General features: G+C 51.6%; 1 protein-coding gene across 1 annotated transcript in view; it reads right to left on the bottom strand.

Annotated features, from left to right (window-relative positions):
• Positions 1 to 19712, bottom strand: part of ASTN2 (astrotactin 2) — a 291732-nt gene that overhangs the window by 238412 nt on the left and 33608 nt on the right. The window contains exon 2 of the mRNA XM_058423166.1: positions 1415 to 1602. Coding sequence (XP_058279149.1) covers positions 1415 to 1602 — 188 coding nt within the window. The remainder of the gene's footprint in view (positions 1 to 1414; positions 1603 to 19712) is intronic.

The raw sequence follows: 19712 nt of genomic DNA, 5'->3' as shown, positions 1-19712 counted from the left end.
TTAGAGACCGTCTTCAGCAAGGGCTGGGGACCAGGACTGAATCTCTCCAACTACAGAAAATCTGCATTTCAAGCAGGAATCACCAGGCTGCAGAGAGAGTGTCACCCCACAGACACAGGGCAATTCTCCAGGGCTCAGATTTGCCCACAAGAGCCGAACAATGCCATACTCAAACCTCCTGCCAGGGATGGAGCTTTTCACACCCACACGCTGTGCTGTTTTCTTTCTTTGTTCTGTCTCTCACTTTTATTTTCAGGCTCGTTTTCCAAGTACGCCGTTCTAACTCCTTCCCCCTCTCCAGCACCCCATCCCATTGACAATTTCAGCAGGACATAAAACCATTCCCCATCCAGCTCAGTAAGATGCAGCCCCCAGCTCCTTTCCCTTCTGCTGTCCTGCATTTTATCTTGCCCAACAGCCTTCATGCAAAGCCTCTCTCCCTTCTCACATGCATTCAGTGCCAGACCTAAAGCCCCACTGACGAGACACTAAAAAAACCACCAGATTTTAGTTGTAAAAGCCAAAAAAAAAAAAAAAAAAAAAAAAAAAAGGATTTGTGCAGCCATTGTCTCTGTTCCTTCTTCCAAAACTGAGGACAGAAGCTGTGGAGATGACCCAGATTGTGAGAGATGAACAGATTCACCTTTTGCAGAGGGTTACTGTGGTGGGATCCACAGTCCCATAAAAGGCTTGCTTTGGCAAGTGAATGACATGCATACACACTGGATATACCAACCTAACTTCCTGTCTTTCTGTGTCTTATCCCAGTGGGATTGAAGGGACAATACACTGAATCCCATTTTACAGATGGAGCTCTAAAACACGGAGGAGCCATGGACCAGATCCAAACACGTAGGCAACCACCTCACACGATACCGGAACTTTAAAAGGCAACACCGCACATAAACAGTGCATTATTAAAAGGTCACAAACACCCCAGATGGAGACATTCAAAGCACTGGATCAACTTTTTACTTTTAGGTCAGGCTTGTCCTTTGCAAGAAACGCTGCAGCCCTTACTCACTTCAAAGATAAACTTCAGCCTCAGGATGAACTGGCCAAGCCCAAAATCTTGCCTTTGCACAACGCCCAAACACAGAGACCAAGCAGAAATACTCCACTGGCACCTCACCAGACAAAAGGAACTACAAGGATCCTTGTCACCCTCCCAATAGCTTCTTCCCCACACTCTTTTGCTTTATTTTGTTTCACTTTCTCAGAAGACCAAGCATTTATTTATTTATTTATTTATTCCCCTGGCCCATAAATTCAAACCCATCTCTCCCTTTCTAGACACCCACCCAAGAAGGCACACAAACATCTGCAGACCAGACTCACACCCCCCTGCTCCTCATCCCCCTCCTCCAAGGGGGTCCCTCCGTCCCCTCCGATGCCGCCAGCCGCCGGGACTCACCATGACTGAGATATGAAGGATGTGCATCTGCTCCTCCACGATCTCCGAGGGCTCCTGCAGGCTGGGAGGGGTGGCCCTGGAGAGCTGCTCAGCGCTGCTCATGGACACGTGGAAGTACAGGGTGCCGTTCTCCAGCCACTGCTGCTTCCAGTGCACCAGCGAAATGTCCGACACGGTCCCCGACATCTCTGCAGGGACACAACACACAGCTGAGCGTCGGTGTCGTGCCCAAAGGCGTTTTTCTAAGTGATCTAGGAAATTGGGAAATTTGAGCCTTGCCCCCAGAACTGCTTCTATTTAATTTTAGCCTCTACCTGTTACTTCCCCTGTATATGAACAGAAAGGTTTGTCTTCCTTAATAAAACCCAAGGGGCTACAGAGCGCCTTGGGATTTCTAGAATAGGAAAGCAAGAACAGAAAATCACCCAGGATGCCCTAAAGCTCCTGTGGCTTTCCCAGGAAACAGGCTGGGAGAAGTTCCCAGGGAGCTGCAGCCGAGCCCAATGGAGTTTCACGGCTCAGGGAGGCCACTCCGTGCCAGACAAGGCAGGGTGCAGACACCAGTACAGGCTTTGCTGGCATCTCCAATGGAAATCCTCTTCCAGCTGTGAGGCGGCAGCACAGCTGTATTTAATAGGGACACTCTCAGCACAGCCTGTGAGCTCCAGCAGCGAGGGAAAACCCCCAGGCTTGACAAACATCTATTGACACTGGAGCTGCATCTGTCAGTCACCTTCTGCAGCTTCTGTTGGTTTCACATCCCACCTGATCCTGATTTACAGCACGGGCACCCTGGAGCCAGGATTACAGCACACACCACCAGCTTTCCCTGACACTGCACTCAGTTGGGGGTTTGGAGAACCCAAAGGGCACCCCCAGACCTGCAGACCCTGCGAAGGCAGCAGCTCCCAGCCTCAGCTGCAGCTCCTGAGTGGGCCAGGAGCACTGAGAGCTCCACAGCTGCCCAGCAAGCTGCACACGGATCTCTGCAGAGAACAGGTTTGGCACTTTGGCGGCTGCATCAAATCCGAGAAAAAAAAAAAAAAAAAAAAAAAAAAAAAAAAAAAAAAATGCTAGCACAAAATGAGCCAAAATATTTCTCCTTCCACCACATCTCTTTTTTTTTTGTGTTTGTTTTTCCCTTTCCAATATAAGCAATGGGAAGCAAGACAGGCCTTCTTAGTCACTGGGCCCACAGCTTCAGCAGTCACCTGCTTTGAGGAAACCCAAATTCAATTCCCTCCAATTTGGGAAGAGACAAGGTCTGACAGCCCCTGACCCACTGTCCTCAGGTGTGTCTGTCCCAGAACAGGAAAGAGCACAACTCTGGCACCACAGTGGAACAGAAACAAGGTTCTCCTCCTCCTCCTCGGCTGCAGAGGGTCAGTGGGGAGGACAGTGCTTGTTCCCCTGCGGGCAGAGCAGCCGGGGAATGCTGGTGGCATTTTGCATTTCATTACCCCGAGCCCAGATGGGTAAAAACACACCCAGTTCCAGCTCCCAGTGGAGAGGAAGGAAGGAAGAAGCCCAGCTGAGGACGTCCTGAGGAGTCACCCACACCTTGCAGGACACGATGCTTCAAGCAACAGGACACTTGGGTGGTGAGCAGTCACCCAGGCTACAAGATCAGGCCCTTGCACTTGTATAAACCCATGTCCCAACCCAACAGAAAAAAACAGAAACCAACCTCTCAGTCCTTCAGGAGCAGTTTTTCTCACCCCTGAAATCAATGTATTTTCCAGGAGCAAGCTCCTGGCTTCCCAGCATGGATCAGAGGAAAGCAAACCAACCTGCCGATGGAGGAGACCCCATCACACCACAGGTACTGCAGGGCTGAGGGCAGGGACAAGGTCACCCCACCCCTGACTCAGCCCCTCCCTGGTGACACTCCTGAGCCACCACTGTGTCACCTCAATCTCACCAGTGGTTTGCTCATTGCTTCTCCCCCAGCTCTGCACCTTCCTTATCCCCAACCCCTGTGCACACCTGAGCACCCAACAGAGAAAAAGCAAACAGCTCCTGACCACACATGGACCCATCAAGAGCCCACACTTGTGTCTGGGAGGGGATGCACGAGCTCCCTGTCACTGCCCTGTCACTGCCCTGTCACATCCCCGTCACTGCCCTGACATCCTGCTAATGACCTTTCTCTCCTTTGACATAAAAGATTCTTTGCTGGAGCAAATCAGCAGCGAGAGGGGGTTGCTTGTGCTCTGGAAGCTTTAAATCACGGCAGCCCTGCAGCTCCTTCAAGACCTGGGAACCTCATGGAATGAATCCTGTGCCTCTCCCCTCCAAACAAGGCTCCAGCAGAAGGTTTCTTATAGCAGTAAAAATAAGAACAAAATGAGAGAAATATCAAGGCTGCTTAATTGCAGTCATCTTCCCAGCAATACTTCAAAGGTCTGTGCTGAAAAGCATCTCCTTGTCTAATTAAAATCAAAACAAACGCTACTTTTAGGAGCAAAAGCACTCACTCAGCTTTGCAGCAGAAATCCAAGATCATCCACAGAGGCAAACAGAGCACGGGAGAGAATCACAATCTTAATTCTGTCCAGAGGGACAGGCACCCACGGGAGGGGGTGATTTACAGTATTACACACCCATCACACACCTACCCTGCAGCAGGCCTTTCCTAAAGAGCTCAGGAAGGAGGATATATCACCCAGCCCACAGCACAGACCACAAACCACCAGGACACCACTGTTGCAGCTCCAAAGGCTACATCACATCAGGGAAGCAAGGAGAAAAACCTCCAGGTTCAACCCTTCTCCAAGTTTTTTTGCCCTTACGCACACATTTTTGCATGGGATGTTTAAAAGGATCACGGAGTATATTTCTCAGGAGTTCTGAAATATAGGCAATTTTTTGGATTTTAGCCTAGACTGAAGATAAGCCTGTTTCACTTTCAAAAGGTCTCTTCCAAAAGTAGAAACTTCAATTTAACATTCATTTCACAATTTTAAGCAAACCCAGCAGCCAGGCAGTTTGTGACGAACACGGACTTGCCAAGCCTGGGCACCCATTCCCACACACTTATAAACACTTGTGTGCTTGAGCTCTGATTTCAGGACACCTGATTACTACCCCAGCACCCTCAGGACACCACCAGCCTTCAGTCAGATTCACCACTCACAATAAAAACAATTTTAAAAAATAAAAAAGCTTTTTCAAGCCCTGCAGAAGCTGCAGAATCCCTCAATCCCCAAACACAGGGAAGTTTCTTGGCCTCATATACTCGACACTGATGTTACACTGCCTGTGTAATATCTGGACACACATTGTCACTCCACTGTCTGCTGTAGTTACGGCAGTCAGAGCCCGTCCATCAGACACAATGTAATAGTCTGCAGCAAGATTGCCTGTTATCAGAGCTTTCAAAACGCTTTTGGAACAAATTAAGGGCATTCCTGCACCAAAACCGAACGAGATACGGTTGAGGTTTTAAATGTGCAGCGATGGAAAAGCACTTGTGGTCTATAGCTGTTAAAAATCTCAGTATCTAGCAGATGGGGAGCTATCAGATGGGGTTCAAACACCCCTTTGTGGCTAAAACACCAAGTAAAACAGCCAAACAGATCATCAAACATCTGCCATGCCACCTTCCTACCTGCTTGCTGTGCTCAGCAGAGAGGAGACAATGGAGAGACAAGGAGGATCCTCCTTCCCCACAGCAGGCAGCCAGACTTCTCCCCTTCTTCTGCCTGTTCAAAGACCCCAGGCAAGCACCACCTCCAGCCCAGAGCAGAGGCTCTGAGGAATCTGCGCTCCCCAACACCAGCAGGTGTATCTCCCCTTCCAGCCTCCCCAGGTGCCTCCCCAAACCCCCACAAGCAGCACCACCTCCCGGCACACAGCTCAGCCGAGCGCAGGGGCAGCACCCACCAGCCTTTGGTATCACCTGATGATGGTCTGAAGGTAAGAAAAGGGCACACGGAGCATTTCTGCCTTTTCTGCTCTTCCTCAAGCTCTGCGCCTTGTACCACTTCTACAGCCTTCATCATTTCCCTTGGAAATCAAACAGGCAATCCAAACAGAACTCTTCTCAGGGCTCAGCTTCTGACCTGGGCTCGTGCCCATCAGCAGGTCACCACCCAGGGTAAGGCAGGGGACAGCAGTGACCACAGCAAGATCCCTTCCAACCAACTCTCTACTCCGCTTTTTCCCTTTGCCATTGCTACAACCCTCACATATAAACATTTCATTGAAATCTTCAACTTGTATTACAATCAAACTTAAAAGCAAAGGGGCCTAAATGCATTTGGTTGGGAACCAAGACGATTCCCATAAAAGCAGATTACGCTGACATGATGAATACAAAGTGAAGCAGCCGATATTAAAGTTGCAGGATTGTTACTCCGCGCCCTGGGGCCCCTGGCCACCCTACCCACCTCCTCCCTCCTTCCTCCCCTTGGTCTCACTCAAGCCAGGGAGAATCTTTTCACCTCTGCCTCCTCCACGGCAGCCTGCCAGGCTTGAGACATTCACCAGCTCCCCGCAGCCCCCACCCCAACCTTAAGCAATGCCCCAACGTTCCTCACTTGCTGGGGGGGCTGCAGCCCTGCCTCATCTGTCACGGCGTTTTACAAAGCCTGTGGAGTATTTAATTGGCTTGCTCTTGCTAATCTGCCATGATTATTGTATTTTTATTTCATCCTTGAAGGCCGTTATTAAAGTAAGCCCTTTTGCTTAGAGCAGTTCATCCCCACAAGGTTCCCCGCCCCCGGATAACCAAACCCTCCTGGCGCTTCCTGCCGGCTCCCCAGCGCTGCTCAGACCTGCTGGGCACCTTTCCTGTCAGCACCAAGCGCTCGGGGTGATGGCTGAGGAGCCAGTGAGTAATTTCCAGCGCACAGATCCAGGCTCCTCCGGCCTTTTTCCTCCCCACCTGTTCCATCCCAGCAGGACCCGCACACTCTGCAGCCAGGCTTCCTCATCCCACCTGCACGACTCAGCGTCTTAATCTGGCAGAGGAGAAGCTGGAGATCTGCTTAGGGATGGTATTTCCTTTTACAGAGACACCACTCCAGCCTGTGCCCCCTTCTTCCACAGCCCTCATCCTGCCACCCCATTCCATCTGCTGTTATTCCAGGGGCTCTCCTGACTTAACGCTCTCCAGTGGCGCCAACCTCCGATAAAGTGTTAGTTTAGAGATTCTTCGGTGCTAGCTACCACTTATGCTAATAAAGCAAATTTATGCAGAAAGTCATAAACAGAGAGCTCTCCCCAGTGCCCTTGCCAGCGCAGGATTGCTCCCTGCGGAATAGATTATCACACTCTGTGCAGACTAGTTTCAGAATTACTCCAGAAATGGGGCTTCCCCCATGCTCCCAGGGGGGCTATTCTGCAGTCAAACAGGCCCTCAGAGTTCTAAGAGTTTGGGTCTTTTGGTGGAGTTTTTTTATCCGAATCATTAGCTCAGGTTTTTTTCTTCCCGTCCCCTCCGCTCGTTTTTTAACGTGTTCCTTCCCTTACACACCTCCTCCCCTTCTCTCCCCTCACAGTGCTCCCTGGGGCAGCACACAAATGCAGCTGCAGATCATAAAAAGTAATAGAGAAGCTCAGAAATTTAAGGAAGGAAGGGAAAATAGAGAGATGACAAACTCCCTCTGATCATCTCCTTTCAAAGCCCCTGTCTGTGAGAGCACAGCGTGCACCTGCAGGGCATTTCAAGGGTGGCTCTGGCGCTGCACGGGTCCTTGTGGACACGGAATCCTGGGGTGGTTTGAGGCACAGAATCTCTGTGAGATCATCGAGTCCAGTCATTAACCCAGCAGTGCAAAACCCCAGGTGTGAAGCTGGATGGAGGAGGGCAGGAGGCAGCCTGGTCCTGGGGTGGTTCAAGGGGGATCCCGCTGGCACCAAGGGCAGGGTGGAGCGATCTCTGCATCTCACGGCCAGCAGCAGCACAGGTCTGACCTTGGATGGGCAAAATGGGATTTGCACTAAAGCGGGTTTGGCTGTTTTCGGGCTCTGCTGGAAGGAGAAGAACAATCAGCTGGGTTCAGGCGTGCTCCTGGGACCAGTCACCTCAAAGACACAGAGATGTGGGAGGAACGGAGCTGCCACCAGAGTTCATGACAACTGAAGGGGAGGGCAGATCCCAAACTCAAGAGGAGCAGAAAAACCAAGGAAACCTCCTTGGCTCTGATGGAGAGCTTGCAGATGGCACCATCCAGGAGATGAGCAGGGGTGAGCAGGGAGAACAGAGTCAGCCCCTTCCAGGACACAGCCCCTGGAAACACTTCAGACAACAGGAGGGTCGGGCTGCTCCAACACAGCTCTCTTGCTCTTGGCTCTGGAGCCTTCTGCTCCATCCCCACATCCCTCTGGCCTTTCTAATCCCAGGCTTTACGGTCCCTGAGCACATCAGGGAGCAGATATTGATTTGCCTGTGCTGCCCACAGATCTCAGCCTGATTCCAAACACCCCAGAGAAGCTCAGCACACTGCATGCTCCTGCAGCTGCTTTGATTGCAGTTCAGGCTCCAGCACATTACCCTTATTTATAATGCCAGGGCTTCCATGTGGTGCCTCAGGCACTCTGGAATTATTACAGGGCCCTTTGACTTTCAATTCCCTTCCATTCAATTCAGTTTTCACCTGTCAGCAGAGGCTCTCCCTGGCCATCGGAGGCAGACAACGCTGGAACCTGATCCTGCAGGAACTGCTGGCACATGGAGTCATCTCCCTTGGATTGAGAAGCAGCAGGTATGGGAGAGCAAGAGGGAGAGCGCTCCTGGGTGAGGATATCCCACAGAGAGGAGACACCCGGGCTCAGAGCAGCACCAGGAGCGCTCAGCCACGGCCCCTCCGTGGTGTGAGTGGGCACTGGAATTTTCTGCCCAGGGAGGTGCTGGAATCATCATCATGGGATGGGTTTAAAAAAAGCCTGGATGTGGCACCCAGTGCCATGGTTTAGTTGATGAGGAGGTGTGAAGTCATAGGTTTGACTTGATGATCTCAAAGGTCTTCTCCAACCCAGTTCATTCCGGGATTCTGTGACGCTGCCATGAGGAAAAAGCAGGTGAAGGAGCATAACTTCAAGCATCAGAGCCCTTCTTTCTTGCAGAGGTGATGGGCACGGTGCCAGAGACATGGGTGTGAAGGAGGTGCCTTGATCAATGGATTTTGCTCTCCTTCCCTCTTTCCTTCCCCAATCCCCACCCCTCTGTTAAGGCATGGGAGATTTCTTTAGGGTTTTAGCAAAAAGCTCAAGCTTTGCCACTTCTCTGGAGCCTCCTGGCTCACCCAAGGGAAGTGCAGGATTTCCTTTGGAAGCAGGACCTGAAGGCACAAGGAAGAGGAAAGAGCCAACCCTTCCTCATGTCAGGAGAAAGAGCTGCTGGTGCAGGAAAGCTGCTGTTGTGGCAGTGCATGGGGAACAATCCTCTGTTCCCTGTAACTCCAGATCCTCAAATCCAACAACAGGCAGACCTGAAAAGTGGGGAGAAAGCAGACTACCTAAAAGGCACAAGCATCATTTTTTGATGGTCCAGCTATCAATCCCTGTTTGAGAAATCCGTATCTTTGATTGTGAAGCTTTTCTGAAGATAACGGGCACACAACACTGGCCCAGCTCTATGCTCAGGGTGGATTTAGACAGGTTTTCATGCAGCTTGTGGGGATTTCCTGGCTCAGAAAACCCAGTGGTGGGCAGGGAATGAGTAGATCTGCTGCATCAGCGCAGGCAATGCTGCCCAGCCCTGAGCCCTGCACGGACCTGGCCTGTCCCACCGCAGGATAAGGGAAAAAACCAAAAAACATTTATTCCCCAAGGCCTGGCAGAGCTCAGCCATCTCACAGTGCCTCTGTGGTGACACCTGAGCTTTGCTTGGAGCCTGAACAGATCTGAAGTGGCCAACGACACAACCATGGGCTACTGGGATGAGCTGCTGCCTCTGATAACCACAGACTGGGATTTTCACTGCAGCCAAGGGGCCACAGGGCAGGGAGCTGGGCAGGGCACAGGGAGGGGGCACAGGGAGGGCACAGGGAAGGGGCACAGGGAAGGGGCACAGGGAAGGGGCACAGGGAAGGGGCACAGGGAAGGGGCACAGGGAAGGGGCACAGGGAAGGGGCACAGGGAAGGGTACAGGAAGGGCATGGTGCATCGCCTGCAGTGGCAGCACACGGTTCCCAGGTGCACACGGAAACAGGGCCAGATGGGTTCTGCCAATATCATAACCCAGATCCCACAGGAGGAGAGGGAAGGAGCCCAGTCAGCCCCCACCTGCCTGCATTGCTCCTGCTTCCTTTCCCTGGGCACCAGCAGGGCTGGGGATGCCTTTTCCCGGGACAGCCTCAAACACAGACACCGTGGCAGCCCCGGGTGGCAGGATGGCACTAGATAAGGCTTGTGCAAAGGGAAAATTTTGGAAAACCACCCCACGGCCTCTTCCTTGTGCAGGTAAGAGCAGCAACAGCAATCTTCCCTTTGTCTGTGACTTTCTGCAGGAGCTGGAGCTGGGAGCAGGACAAAGGCAGCCCGGCACAGCAGGGCAGAGCAGGGCTGTCACAAAGGGACAGAGAGGGAACGTGCTTGTCTTCCCTACGAGCTGTGACAGGAGCAGAAGGGCAGCATGACCTGTTCAGGTGATTTGAAGAATTTGGCAAAGCAAGGCAGGCTCCAGGACAAAGCAGAGAGGTGAATTTGCTTTACAGCTGCCGAGGAGCAAGCGCCAGCCTCGAGGGGTGAGCACAGCTCCGAGCTCCATTAGAACCAGCCAAGAGCTTTATAAGTCCTCTGCATTTTTAAACCTCTCTTTGGGAAACAGAGCTCTTAAAATGATAAGGCGGTCTGATAGCTCAGGGCTCTGCTCAGACTGTGAAGTAATTTTTCTACAATGGTTCCTCCATGGACCTGCCCTCCCAAAGGGGAGGTGGAACAGGCAGAGGAGGAGAAGAAAAAAGGAAAGAGAAGGTCTGGTCTCCTTCTATAAACACTAAGACAGTTCCAGCTGCTGAGAGATGGATGTCCTTTCCCAAGGAGAAGGAGCTGGCTGGGGATTTTCAGAGGAGATAAAGAAGCAGCTGGTGGATTACTTGGGATCTTCCGCCTTTGTGTCACCTGGAGCAGCAGGTGGGTGCATCGAAAGCCAAAAAACCTGAAAATTCTGAGTGCACCCTTGCCCAAAAAGGCAAAAAAATCAGTTACCAGGAATGACCAGATGCTGCTGCCCCTCCACCTGGATCGTGATGGGGGCTCCTTCACTCACAGTCCCTTCTCTGCTGGCAAGGCAGACATCCCCAGCGGTTGCCAAGGATTTAGAATCTTACTTCTTCTCTGGGAGATGCTTTTGAGTGCCTGCTCCCTGAAAAGCCCCCAAAGCCTGCCAGGTATCCGAGATACCACTCAAGTACCCAGGTTTTGTCTGGGCTACTCAACAAACCCCAAATCCAGCTCTTACAGAAACGAGCTCTTGAAACCTCACTGAAAATCCATTTCTCTCTAAGAATATGACACCTTAACCCAGGAGCAACTTTGTACATTTATCTACCCCAGCATCCAGTGAGGTTCCCAGGACACTGACAGGAATGTCCCAGAGTGTCCCAGCCAAGGACACTCTGACAGGAATGTCCCAGAATGTCACAGCCCAGGGCACTGACAGGATATATCCCAGAGTTTCCCAGCCCAGGACACTCTGACAGGAATGTCCCAGAGCATCCCAGCTCAGGACACTCTGACAGGAATGTCCCAGAGCATCCCAGCTCAGGACACTCTGACAGGAATGTCCCAGAGCGTCCCAGCTCAGGACACTCTCACAGGAATGTCCCAGAGTGTCCCAGCCCAGGACACTGTGACAGGAATGTCCCAGAGTGTCCCAGCCCAGGACACTGTGACAGGAATGTCCCAGAGTTTCCCAGCCCAGGACACTCTGACATCCTCCCACTGGCCCAGCACCACCAGAACTCCGCAGGAATGGAGCCCAGCAAGGGCTGTAGGAGAGCAGACTGCTGCTCCCCAAGATGCCATCCCAGGGTGCCAGAGCCCACTGAGCAGGACAAACCACCTGGGCAACCTCAGCCCCAGAGCCAAGGGCTGCCCTGGGAGGCTGCAAACCCTCAGGCTGCCAGAAGCAAAAAGGTTTACAGAGCTTAGCTGTGAGAATTCTCACCTCTCTCTGGACTGGCTCCCAGTGCAGTGGACTCGAAGCAGCTGATGTAAGAGCACAGCAAAGTCACTGCAGGGCTCAGAAAGCGGCATCGTAAGATAGGGAGATGTTAAAATCCAAAATAATAAAAGCAACCAAGTTTACTAAAGCTTCTCAGAGCCTGGGAGCAAAATAATTCACACCACTTAAAAGTGGGTAAGGCCTAAGAGAAACTGAGCAATTTGTTAGAGATTGGAAGCAACAAAGTGGCAGAGACCAAAGCCTGGAGCAGACGCCACACACAGACACCACCCGACCAGCCCATTCCAGCCCTTTTCCTGCAGCTTCCCATCTCCTTGCCCAGCAGGAAAGGCTAATCCATGTCATTATCTGGTTCCCTCACCATTACTACACCGTTAGATCCAAGAGCAGCACGGTCTCATTTGCTGTCCTAACAAGAGCCTCAGTGAAAGCCCTACAGGAGCTGCCCACAAAGGGGCACCCACACGGAGGCACAAGAGACATGAAGCACTTCTCCCCTTGATCTGCATGCACAAAGGTCATGGGAAAGTGGCAGAGGGGGATGAATCCTGCAGCCTCATTAGAGGGAAAGAAACTGTTTCTGCAAATAATTGATTTCTAAATTTATCCCCTAATTAAATAGGTTCCCTGGACGAATCTGCATGCAAGATGCAAGGTGATGATTTAGCGCTTGGCTTCCTCCAGGAACGTACCAACACATGTTTGCAAACTGTCTCTCTGCCAGACTCCAAGGCAGGGTGATCATCTCCCCACACCAGCGCTCTGGGCTCCTCCTGACCCCCCGAGCCTCGGCACACCCAGCCAGCTCCCTCTGTGCCGGGTTCATCACAGCCACACCAGGGAGAGCCGCGTTTGTCACCGGTCCCCACGCTCCAGAGCAGGGCACCCATCCCTGCCCACGCCCTGCCCCACTGGGAAGGCACCCAGAGGGGTTTGGGGCAGCAGCAGCAGCTGTAAAACCACGGCAGGACTGGAAATGCACGGCCCAAACCCGGCATGTAGGGCGCCAAGAACTAGGAACATTATCTCCAAAACACGCTCTTGCTTCCTACATCAATTCCGTGGCTGTTCCTGTCTAGTCGCTTTGACTTTTTCCTACAGACACCATCAGCTAATAAAACCTCCAGAGACGGATCCTGGGATAAAACCGGGCTACAAGCTCTGCAAAAATTAAGCACATTTATCACTCTTCCGCGGAGAGCTCCGTCTGGAAAGCACAGAGCCCTGGTGCTCTCAGACAAGCATCAAAGGGCTTGGGACGAGGAAACTCCATGTTAGCTTGAAAAGACGGCGGTGGCAAATGTCCCTGCCGTGACAGAGCCCTGGTGATTAACTCCTGCTGCCCGGGATGGTGAGCAGAGCCCACGCAGCCCATCTATCCACAGCCTTTCCATCTTTGCTGGATCTGAGCTCTCCCTGCCCGAAAAGAGGCACTGGCCTGCACTTGCACACTGTCCTCTCTCTGGGAGCCGCAGCAACGACACACTTCATGGCCTCCTCTTTCCTCCCTGGCAGCTTTCCACCCCACGGGGTCATCTGTGCACTGGGTGTACAGGTCCAGCCCCCTTCAGCCCTTTGGTGCTGAGTCCTCAGGATCTACAGATGTGGATTGACCTCCCCAATGTCCCGCACCTGGGGCTCCTGCTCCTGGCACGTGAAGCTCACAAGGATTTAGCCATAGGCTTAGATTTAGACTAAATATTAGGAATTCTTGGCTGTGAGGGTGGGCAGGGCCTGGCACAGGGTGCCCAGAGCAGCTGTGGCTGCCCCTGGATCCCTGGCAGTGCCCAAGGCCAGGTTGGACATTGGAACTTGGAGCAGCCTGGGACAGTGGGAGGTGTCCCTGCCACGGCTGGGGGTGGAATGGGATGAGCTTTAAGGTCCTTTCCAAAACAAAGAACTCTATAATTCTGTGATTCTGTAAGTGCAGCCTAGAGGTGCTGCACAGTGCCCATCCCTGTCACATTGAGCAGATGTGATTTTCTCCCCTCACCTTCCCCAAAAAAAGTCTTCAAAACTGGAGCATCTCACGGCATTTTGGATTTCTCAACGCTTCTGGATGAAAACCACCTTGTTAAGTGAGTTCTCCATCAAAAGATCACCGCCACAGATGGAGCTCTGGCCCTAACCTACTTCTGCACTCAAAAATAAAAAGCCATTAGGTGGCTAAATACTTTAGGAACTGTGTCCCTTCATCTCCCTGCTGTGGTTTTCCGTCTGTAGCAGAGCATCCTCCTTTATAAATTGCCTCCGAGAGCCTCTGATCTTGTCTAAAAGGAAACAATATTATTCACAGGACGGGAAAGAGATGGAAGAGAGCTAATTAGTCCTCGTACAGAGGAGTTTGCAAGATATGACATTTAAATGAAGCCTGATTTTCAGATGGTGGGGCTAAAATCTTCATGTTACGTCACTGGCTTTTTTTTTTTTTTTTTTTTTCCAGACGTGCCTTCTTTGGTCACCTTGAGCATTTTTAAAGGCAAAAAAATTTCTTTAGGTACCACAGCAAATTCATAATCCAGCTCTCCAGCACTTTCCAGCCTGAGCAAGTTAAAACCCCACTAAAAGCAGCGTCCTTGAGGCTCTGTTCCCCAAGGATATGTGCACATAAAGCAAGGAAAATGTGTGGTTATTAGAGTTTAGCTTTATTGTTTCCAAAAAACACACTGAAGATTGTGTTTATGATTCTGGAGAAAATAAAAGCCTCGCTCCAATTGTTAAAACAGAGAACATGAGATACTCCAGTGACTTCTAAACAATCAAACAGCACAGCACCCTCTACTTGGATTCCAGAAAAGTCTATACAAGAGTGAGAGTGAGCCTGGGTTGGGATAGGAGATAAACCCACACCTCACCTTAGAGTCCAAGGAAGCAGAATTAGCTTATACAGTCATTTCATGAGGATAAGTTACATGGAGGGCAAGAAAACAGTTCAAAACGCATTGTAAAATTCCCTAAGAGCCAGTTTTGTTGGTTTTCAGAAACATCCTTGGTTCTGAATGATCAAATCCCTTTTGAAAGCCAGACTTGAGCAAGAGAACCATTTAGACACACTCAAAACCAAACAAAAAAGCAAAATCTTAGCTGGAGCTTTCTCTCTAGCCCTTGCACAGGTCTCTTGCAAAGCCTTCCCCTCCCAGCATGACGTTCACACCTCCAGGGGGCTTCTCCTGCCCCACATCCCCGCCGTGCTGAAGGTCTGCAAGGAAGGGTTTGCACCCAGCACTGCATCCATCAAACAGCATTGCCCAAAAAAGCCAGCAGCCTTCAGCACTCCTGCCCCTCCACCTTCAGCCTGGAGGAAGGACAACCCACAGCGTATTTTTTTATCCCCCTCCTTTAACTATGACCAAGGCTCCGTGAGGTTATGAATTATTGACTGGAGCTGTCGCTGCAGTTTCGGATGATGATGATGATGGAAGGGAAATGCAGCTGCACAGGGGCTGTGTCCCTGCCACAGGAGAGGGGCAGGGAGCCAAGGGCCACGTCCAAGGGGATCCTTACCCAGCTACTCAGTGTCTCTGCCCATCCATCAGAGCCTGACACCTGCCTGGCACAGTGGGGATCAAATTCATCCTGGAGGAAGCCAAGGGAAACACACCTTCCACAGGGAAGGGAGGGGAACTCTCCACGCCCTGCTCATAGCCCTGCACCCCACGTGAAAACCCAGCACTGGAGACCCTCCTGGCCACGCCTGGTGGATAACCTGGACTGGCTATCCTGGCAGAATCACGTCTTCCTCAGAGTTTCAGCACAAGGAAACAGACTGGGGGGAGGGATGGAAAAAGCCAGTGAGGAGAGCGATCCTGAGAAGGTGGTGACAGAATCCAGCCTCCAGACAATTTCACAGACTCCTTCTGGAAGGTATTACTGGCAGCTCTAAAACAACCTGTTAGCAGGAGCCTCTGGGGCTCGCAATAAAAACCAAGGTGTATTTTTCCCAGGTTAGATAGATGTCTGAAAATTAAAGGAACAGCCTGAAGAAATATGTCAATCCCACCCATCCCTTTGCAGACATTTACTCACAAGCTCCTCGGAGATGGGGGTCAGTGCTGGAACCACAGCTGCCTTCATCCCAGCATGGGAGCAGCATGCAGACCACGTCCTGCTCCCAAATCCACCTTGCTGGTTAATGGCTGCATTCCAAGAAATGCATAACAACATTGAACTGAGTCTCAAACAATTTCAAAGAAATGCCGAATCCAACGCACACAGCCAGATCTTCCAGCTGAGGTAGCACTGAGTGTTCAAAGTAACTCCACGGTTTCTGTGCTCCAGAAGCGTGTCCCAGAGTTGATCAGAATGGAGGAGCTTCCAGGGTCACACTTTATCCTCCCCTATACATTTCTTCTGTGGGCCTCCTTCTGGAAAAGGCCATAACCAAAACAAACATGCTGCCCCAAAGACGTGAGTTTTATCAGCGGAACTCTACTTGGAAAAAGCTGAGGATCAACTTTTCCTGCAAGAGATTCGCCACTATGGCCAACACTGACCGGCACATCACCCGCTGTACTGCTACCTGCACTCAGGGTAAGATCCTCATTTAAGCCCCAGAAATTAAAAGTGTTGTGTCTCCAGAGATGCACACCAGAGCTCTGCTCGTTCCAATCCTGCCCTTCACCTCCACAGGATCCCCAGCTCATCCCCTGCCTGTGATGGCCATCGATCTGATCTCTGCTTGGCTCACAAATCCTGCCTGCTCGCTCTTTTTTTTTCACTCTGGATATTAAGGGAAGGAAATCTCTGGATCTATTTGAAATGAATTATACTCCAGTAATTGCAGCTCCTATAGGGCAGTATTAGGTCAAACTGCCCTTTCTGTGCTGTGTCTCAGGCACTGGAGATGATGAATGGGCTCATTTTCCGCAGAGCTGGATGCTCGCAGCTCCAGGTGAAGCCCACACAAACCACAGAGATGCTCATTGCTCCGACGCCACAGCTCCTGCCAAGCACTTCCTTTAATAAAACATCCCAACTTACACTGTACAAACACGGTTCTGGCACACATTCCTTGCCACTTGTTGTCATCGTCCCATGGATCCTCAGCACACGGTGCCACCCCCACTGCTGTCCTCCCCAGGCTGCGCTTGGCTGCTGAAGAAATCTGTGCCACTCTCACCCCAGAAGGACCTTTTCAGCCCAAAACAGATTCTCCCCCCTCCATTCTAACTCTGTGTTAATTATTAAGATAGGGTGGGATTGCAGAGATTAATTACCACAGTAAAGTTACTCTCCTCAAGGCTGATAAGGGAAATAATTAGGATGGACAAGCATGGATTACAGAGCTCTAAATCTCTCTCTCTCTTGTCAAGATAATTCTGCTACCCAAGCTCAGAAGTGACGAGAGTCCATCAGCAAACACGAAGCAGTGGTGGAGACCACACAATGGGCTGGACCTTTCACAGAACACAGACCCTTCCTGCTGCAGCGCAAGGGGGACTCGCCTCCAGCAGCTTCAGAGTGGGACAAACCCCCAGCAGGCACCTCCAAGGACCTCAGCACAGACACCCTGGGAAGAAGACACGGAGCCTGGGAAATGCCAAGAGGATCAGCCCCGTGCATATCTTCCACTCACCTTCCATCCCATGTTCCTCACCTGGTGTGCCACGTGGAAGATGCCTCACAGGTGACGTACAGCTCAGGGGACGTGCTCTGAAGCGTGACCTAGCGGGGGGCAGGGGGTTGGAATGAGATGATCCTTAAGGTCCCTTCCAAGCCGAGCCATTCTCTGACTCCGTGTTCTCCACGAGGTGCATCCTGCAGGGCCTTGCAGGAGGCACTGCGCTCCTCCCCAGGGCACAGACACGCACGGGACACGTCCCTGCGCTCAGTTCAGACCCTGCTGCTCGCAGCATTTGTGCAGAGCACGGCAGAAGTGAGGCTGGAGCTCGGGCAGAGCTGCCAGCGCCCCTGAAATGAATCTTCAGGCAGACAGCAGAGCTGAGCAGGAGCTAACTCACCGCAGCTGGCAGGCAGCTCCCAGCCCAGCCTGCTCCTGCTCTCCCCCGGCTCCCAGGGTCACATTCCTCGGCACACCTCACCCGCACCCCTCGTGCACACGCACAGGTTATTTTCCTCCAACAATTTCAGGCACCCTGCGCTAGAGCATTTAGAACTAATGCATATTCTAATGTTCCTGTTCACCTGAGACGCTCGAAACTTTTCCTGGCTCATTTGTCAGGTTTATTTATTTTTATTTTATTTTATTTTTTTTTAAATACTTTTTTCCCCTCAAGCCAGTCAAATGAGTCCAGTTAATCTTCATTTCCACGGACGCGGAAAGTCATCTCAAGGTCATTTTTGGGTTATTTTACAGTTTCAGATCTGGAGGGTTTTGCAGGATTTGCAATTGAGGCTCCTGATTATCTGCTGCATATTGAAATGAAAAGGAACCATCTGAGGAAAGACAGTGATGAAGCACCCCATTGACACCCAGGTAATTAAGGAGAAACAAACATGCTTGTTGGCTGAAACAAGGGAAAAAATGATGCAAACCACTTTATTCTAGCAAAGGAAGAAGGGAGGGAGGAAAGAAAAAGCAGCAGCTAATGGGTTTCCATCAGAAGGGCATGCCTTGCCCAAGCCAAAACCTTCCCAGTGTGTTTGCATTTCAGTGGGAAGGTTGTCGGGTGACAAGAGGGGGCTTTTGTCACTTCTGATCAGAAAGAAAGCAGAAAAAAAAAAAAAAAATATCCCAGTGAACTGCTAAACGCAGCCTTTGTGATGCAGGCAGATCAGCACAGCCCCATTCTGAAAGGAAAATACAAAATATACCCAGGCATGTCCCAAGGGTTTGGAAGCACTGAAGGCTGGAGGTTTGCCGTGGGACATCTCCTCCTGACCAGCTTTAACACTACGGCCCAGGAAATTATTTCCCTTGGGAAACGGTGACTCCAATGCCAGCCAACCTCATGGCCAGGACCGGGTGATGCCAGATCCAAAGGAAGAAACCCCTGCAGTGAATTCCAGCCCTGCGCTCCCAAAGCTCGGTGCCCGGCGCTGGCGCGTCTGCCCCTGCTCCAGAAGCGTTTATGAGATGTTTTTAATATCTCGTGGCAGACGGAGAAATGCAATCATGACTGAGCCACACATCTCCCCAGGTCCTCAGGGAGCTCGGGTACAAGCCTGGCTTTGTTTCTTTCGCAGGGAACAATCAAGATAGCAGCTCGCAGCTGTCCTCACACGCACTCTCCGGGGGCTGGGGACGGGAATTAGTTTGTGTGCGCTGGAGGCATTTTGGGTTTCGGGGAACCAGGCAGGAATACTCCAGCTCTAGGGCAGAAAGTGCCCTCGAGAGACCTAGAGCTGATGGTGGGTGCTGAGCTTGTACAGCGCTGGCCTCAAGTTCCCCAAAACTGGCTTTGTCACACCAATCATTTGCTATCGAAAAAGCGCTGTTGTTTTTGTGCTTTGTTTTGTTTTGTTTTTTCTCCACAAACAAGCAACTTCCAGAGAGGAACAGCTATGAGAAATAGCTAGCTTTAGTCTCAGTAAAAGACCTCAAATCCTATTACTGGGGGAGTGATTCATTCTGCTCCCCCAGTCCCAGGAGATGATGTTTCCTTTCCCGGGCAGAGCTCACCACGTCTGAGGTACCAGCACCAGGTCTCCGTGCTCACAATAGCCTGGGGCACTAGGGACAGGGCAAAGCCACAGCCCCCAATGGCACCAGGACTCAGGGGAGGATGAGGAACATCAGTGAGGACATTGCTGGACCACCAGATCATAGGATCACAGAATGGTTTGGGTTGGAAGGGACCTTAAACCTCATCTTGTTTCACCCCTGCCATGGCAGGGACACCTCCCACTGTCCCAGGCTGCTCCAAGCCCCAGTGTCCAACCTGGCCTTGAATACATCCAGGGATCCAGGGGCAGCCACAGCTGCTCTGGGCACCCTGTGCCAGGGCCTCAGCACTCTCACAGCAAAGAATTTCCTCCTGTTATGTCCCACCCAGCCCTGCCCTCTGGCAGTGGGAGCCATTCCCTGTGTCCTGTCCCTCCATCCCTTGTCCCAGTTTCCCCTCCAGCTCTCCTGGAGCCCCTTTAGGTACAGGAAGGGGTTCTAAGGTCTCCTCAGAGCCTGGCTGCAGAGCTGAGGGGCTCCAGCTGTTGGAGCAGCTCCGTGGCCTCCCCTGGATCTCTCCAGCAGCTCCAGGTCCTTCC

Source organism: Hirundo rustica, chromosome 20 (genome assembly GCF_015227805.2).
Source record: "Hirundo rustica isolate bHirRus1 chromosome 20, bHirRus1.pri.v3, whole genome shotgun sequence".
NCBI classification, from domain to species: domain Eukaryota; kingdom Metazoa; phylum Chordata; class Aves; order Passeriformes; family Hirundinidae; genus Hirundo; species Hirundo rustica.
Note: the sequence above shows the minus strand (reverse complement) of the source record. Positions and strands in the feature narration are given on the sequence as shown.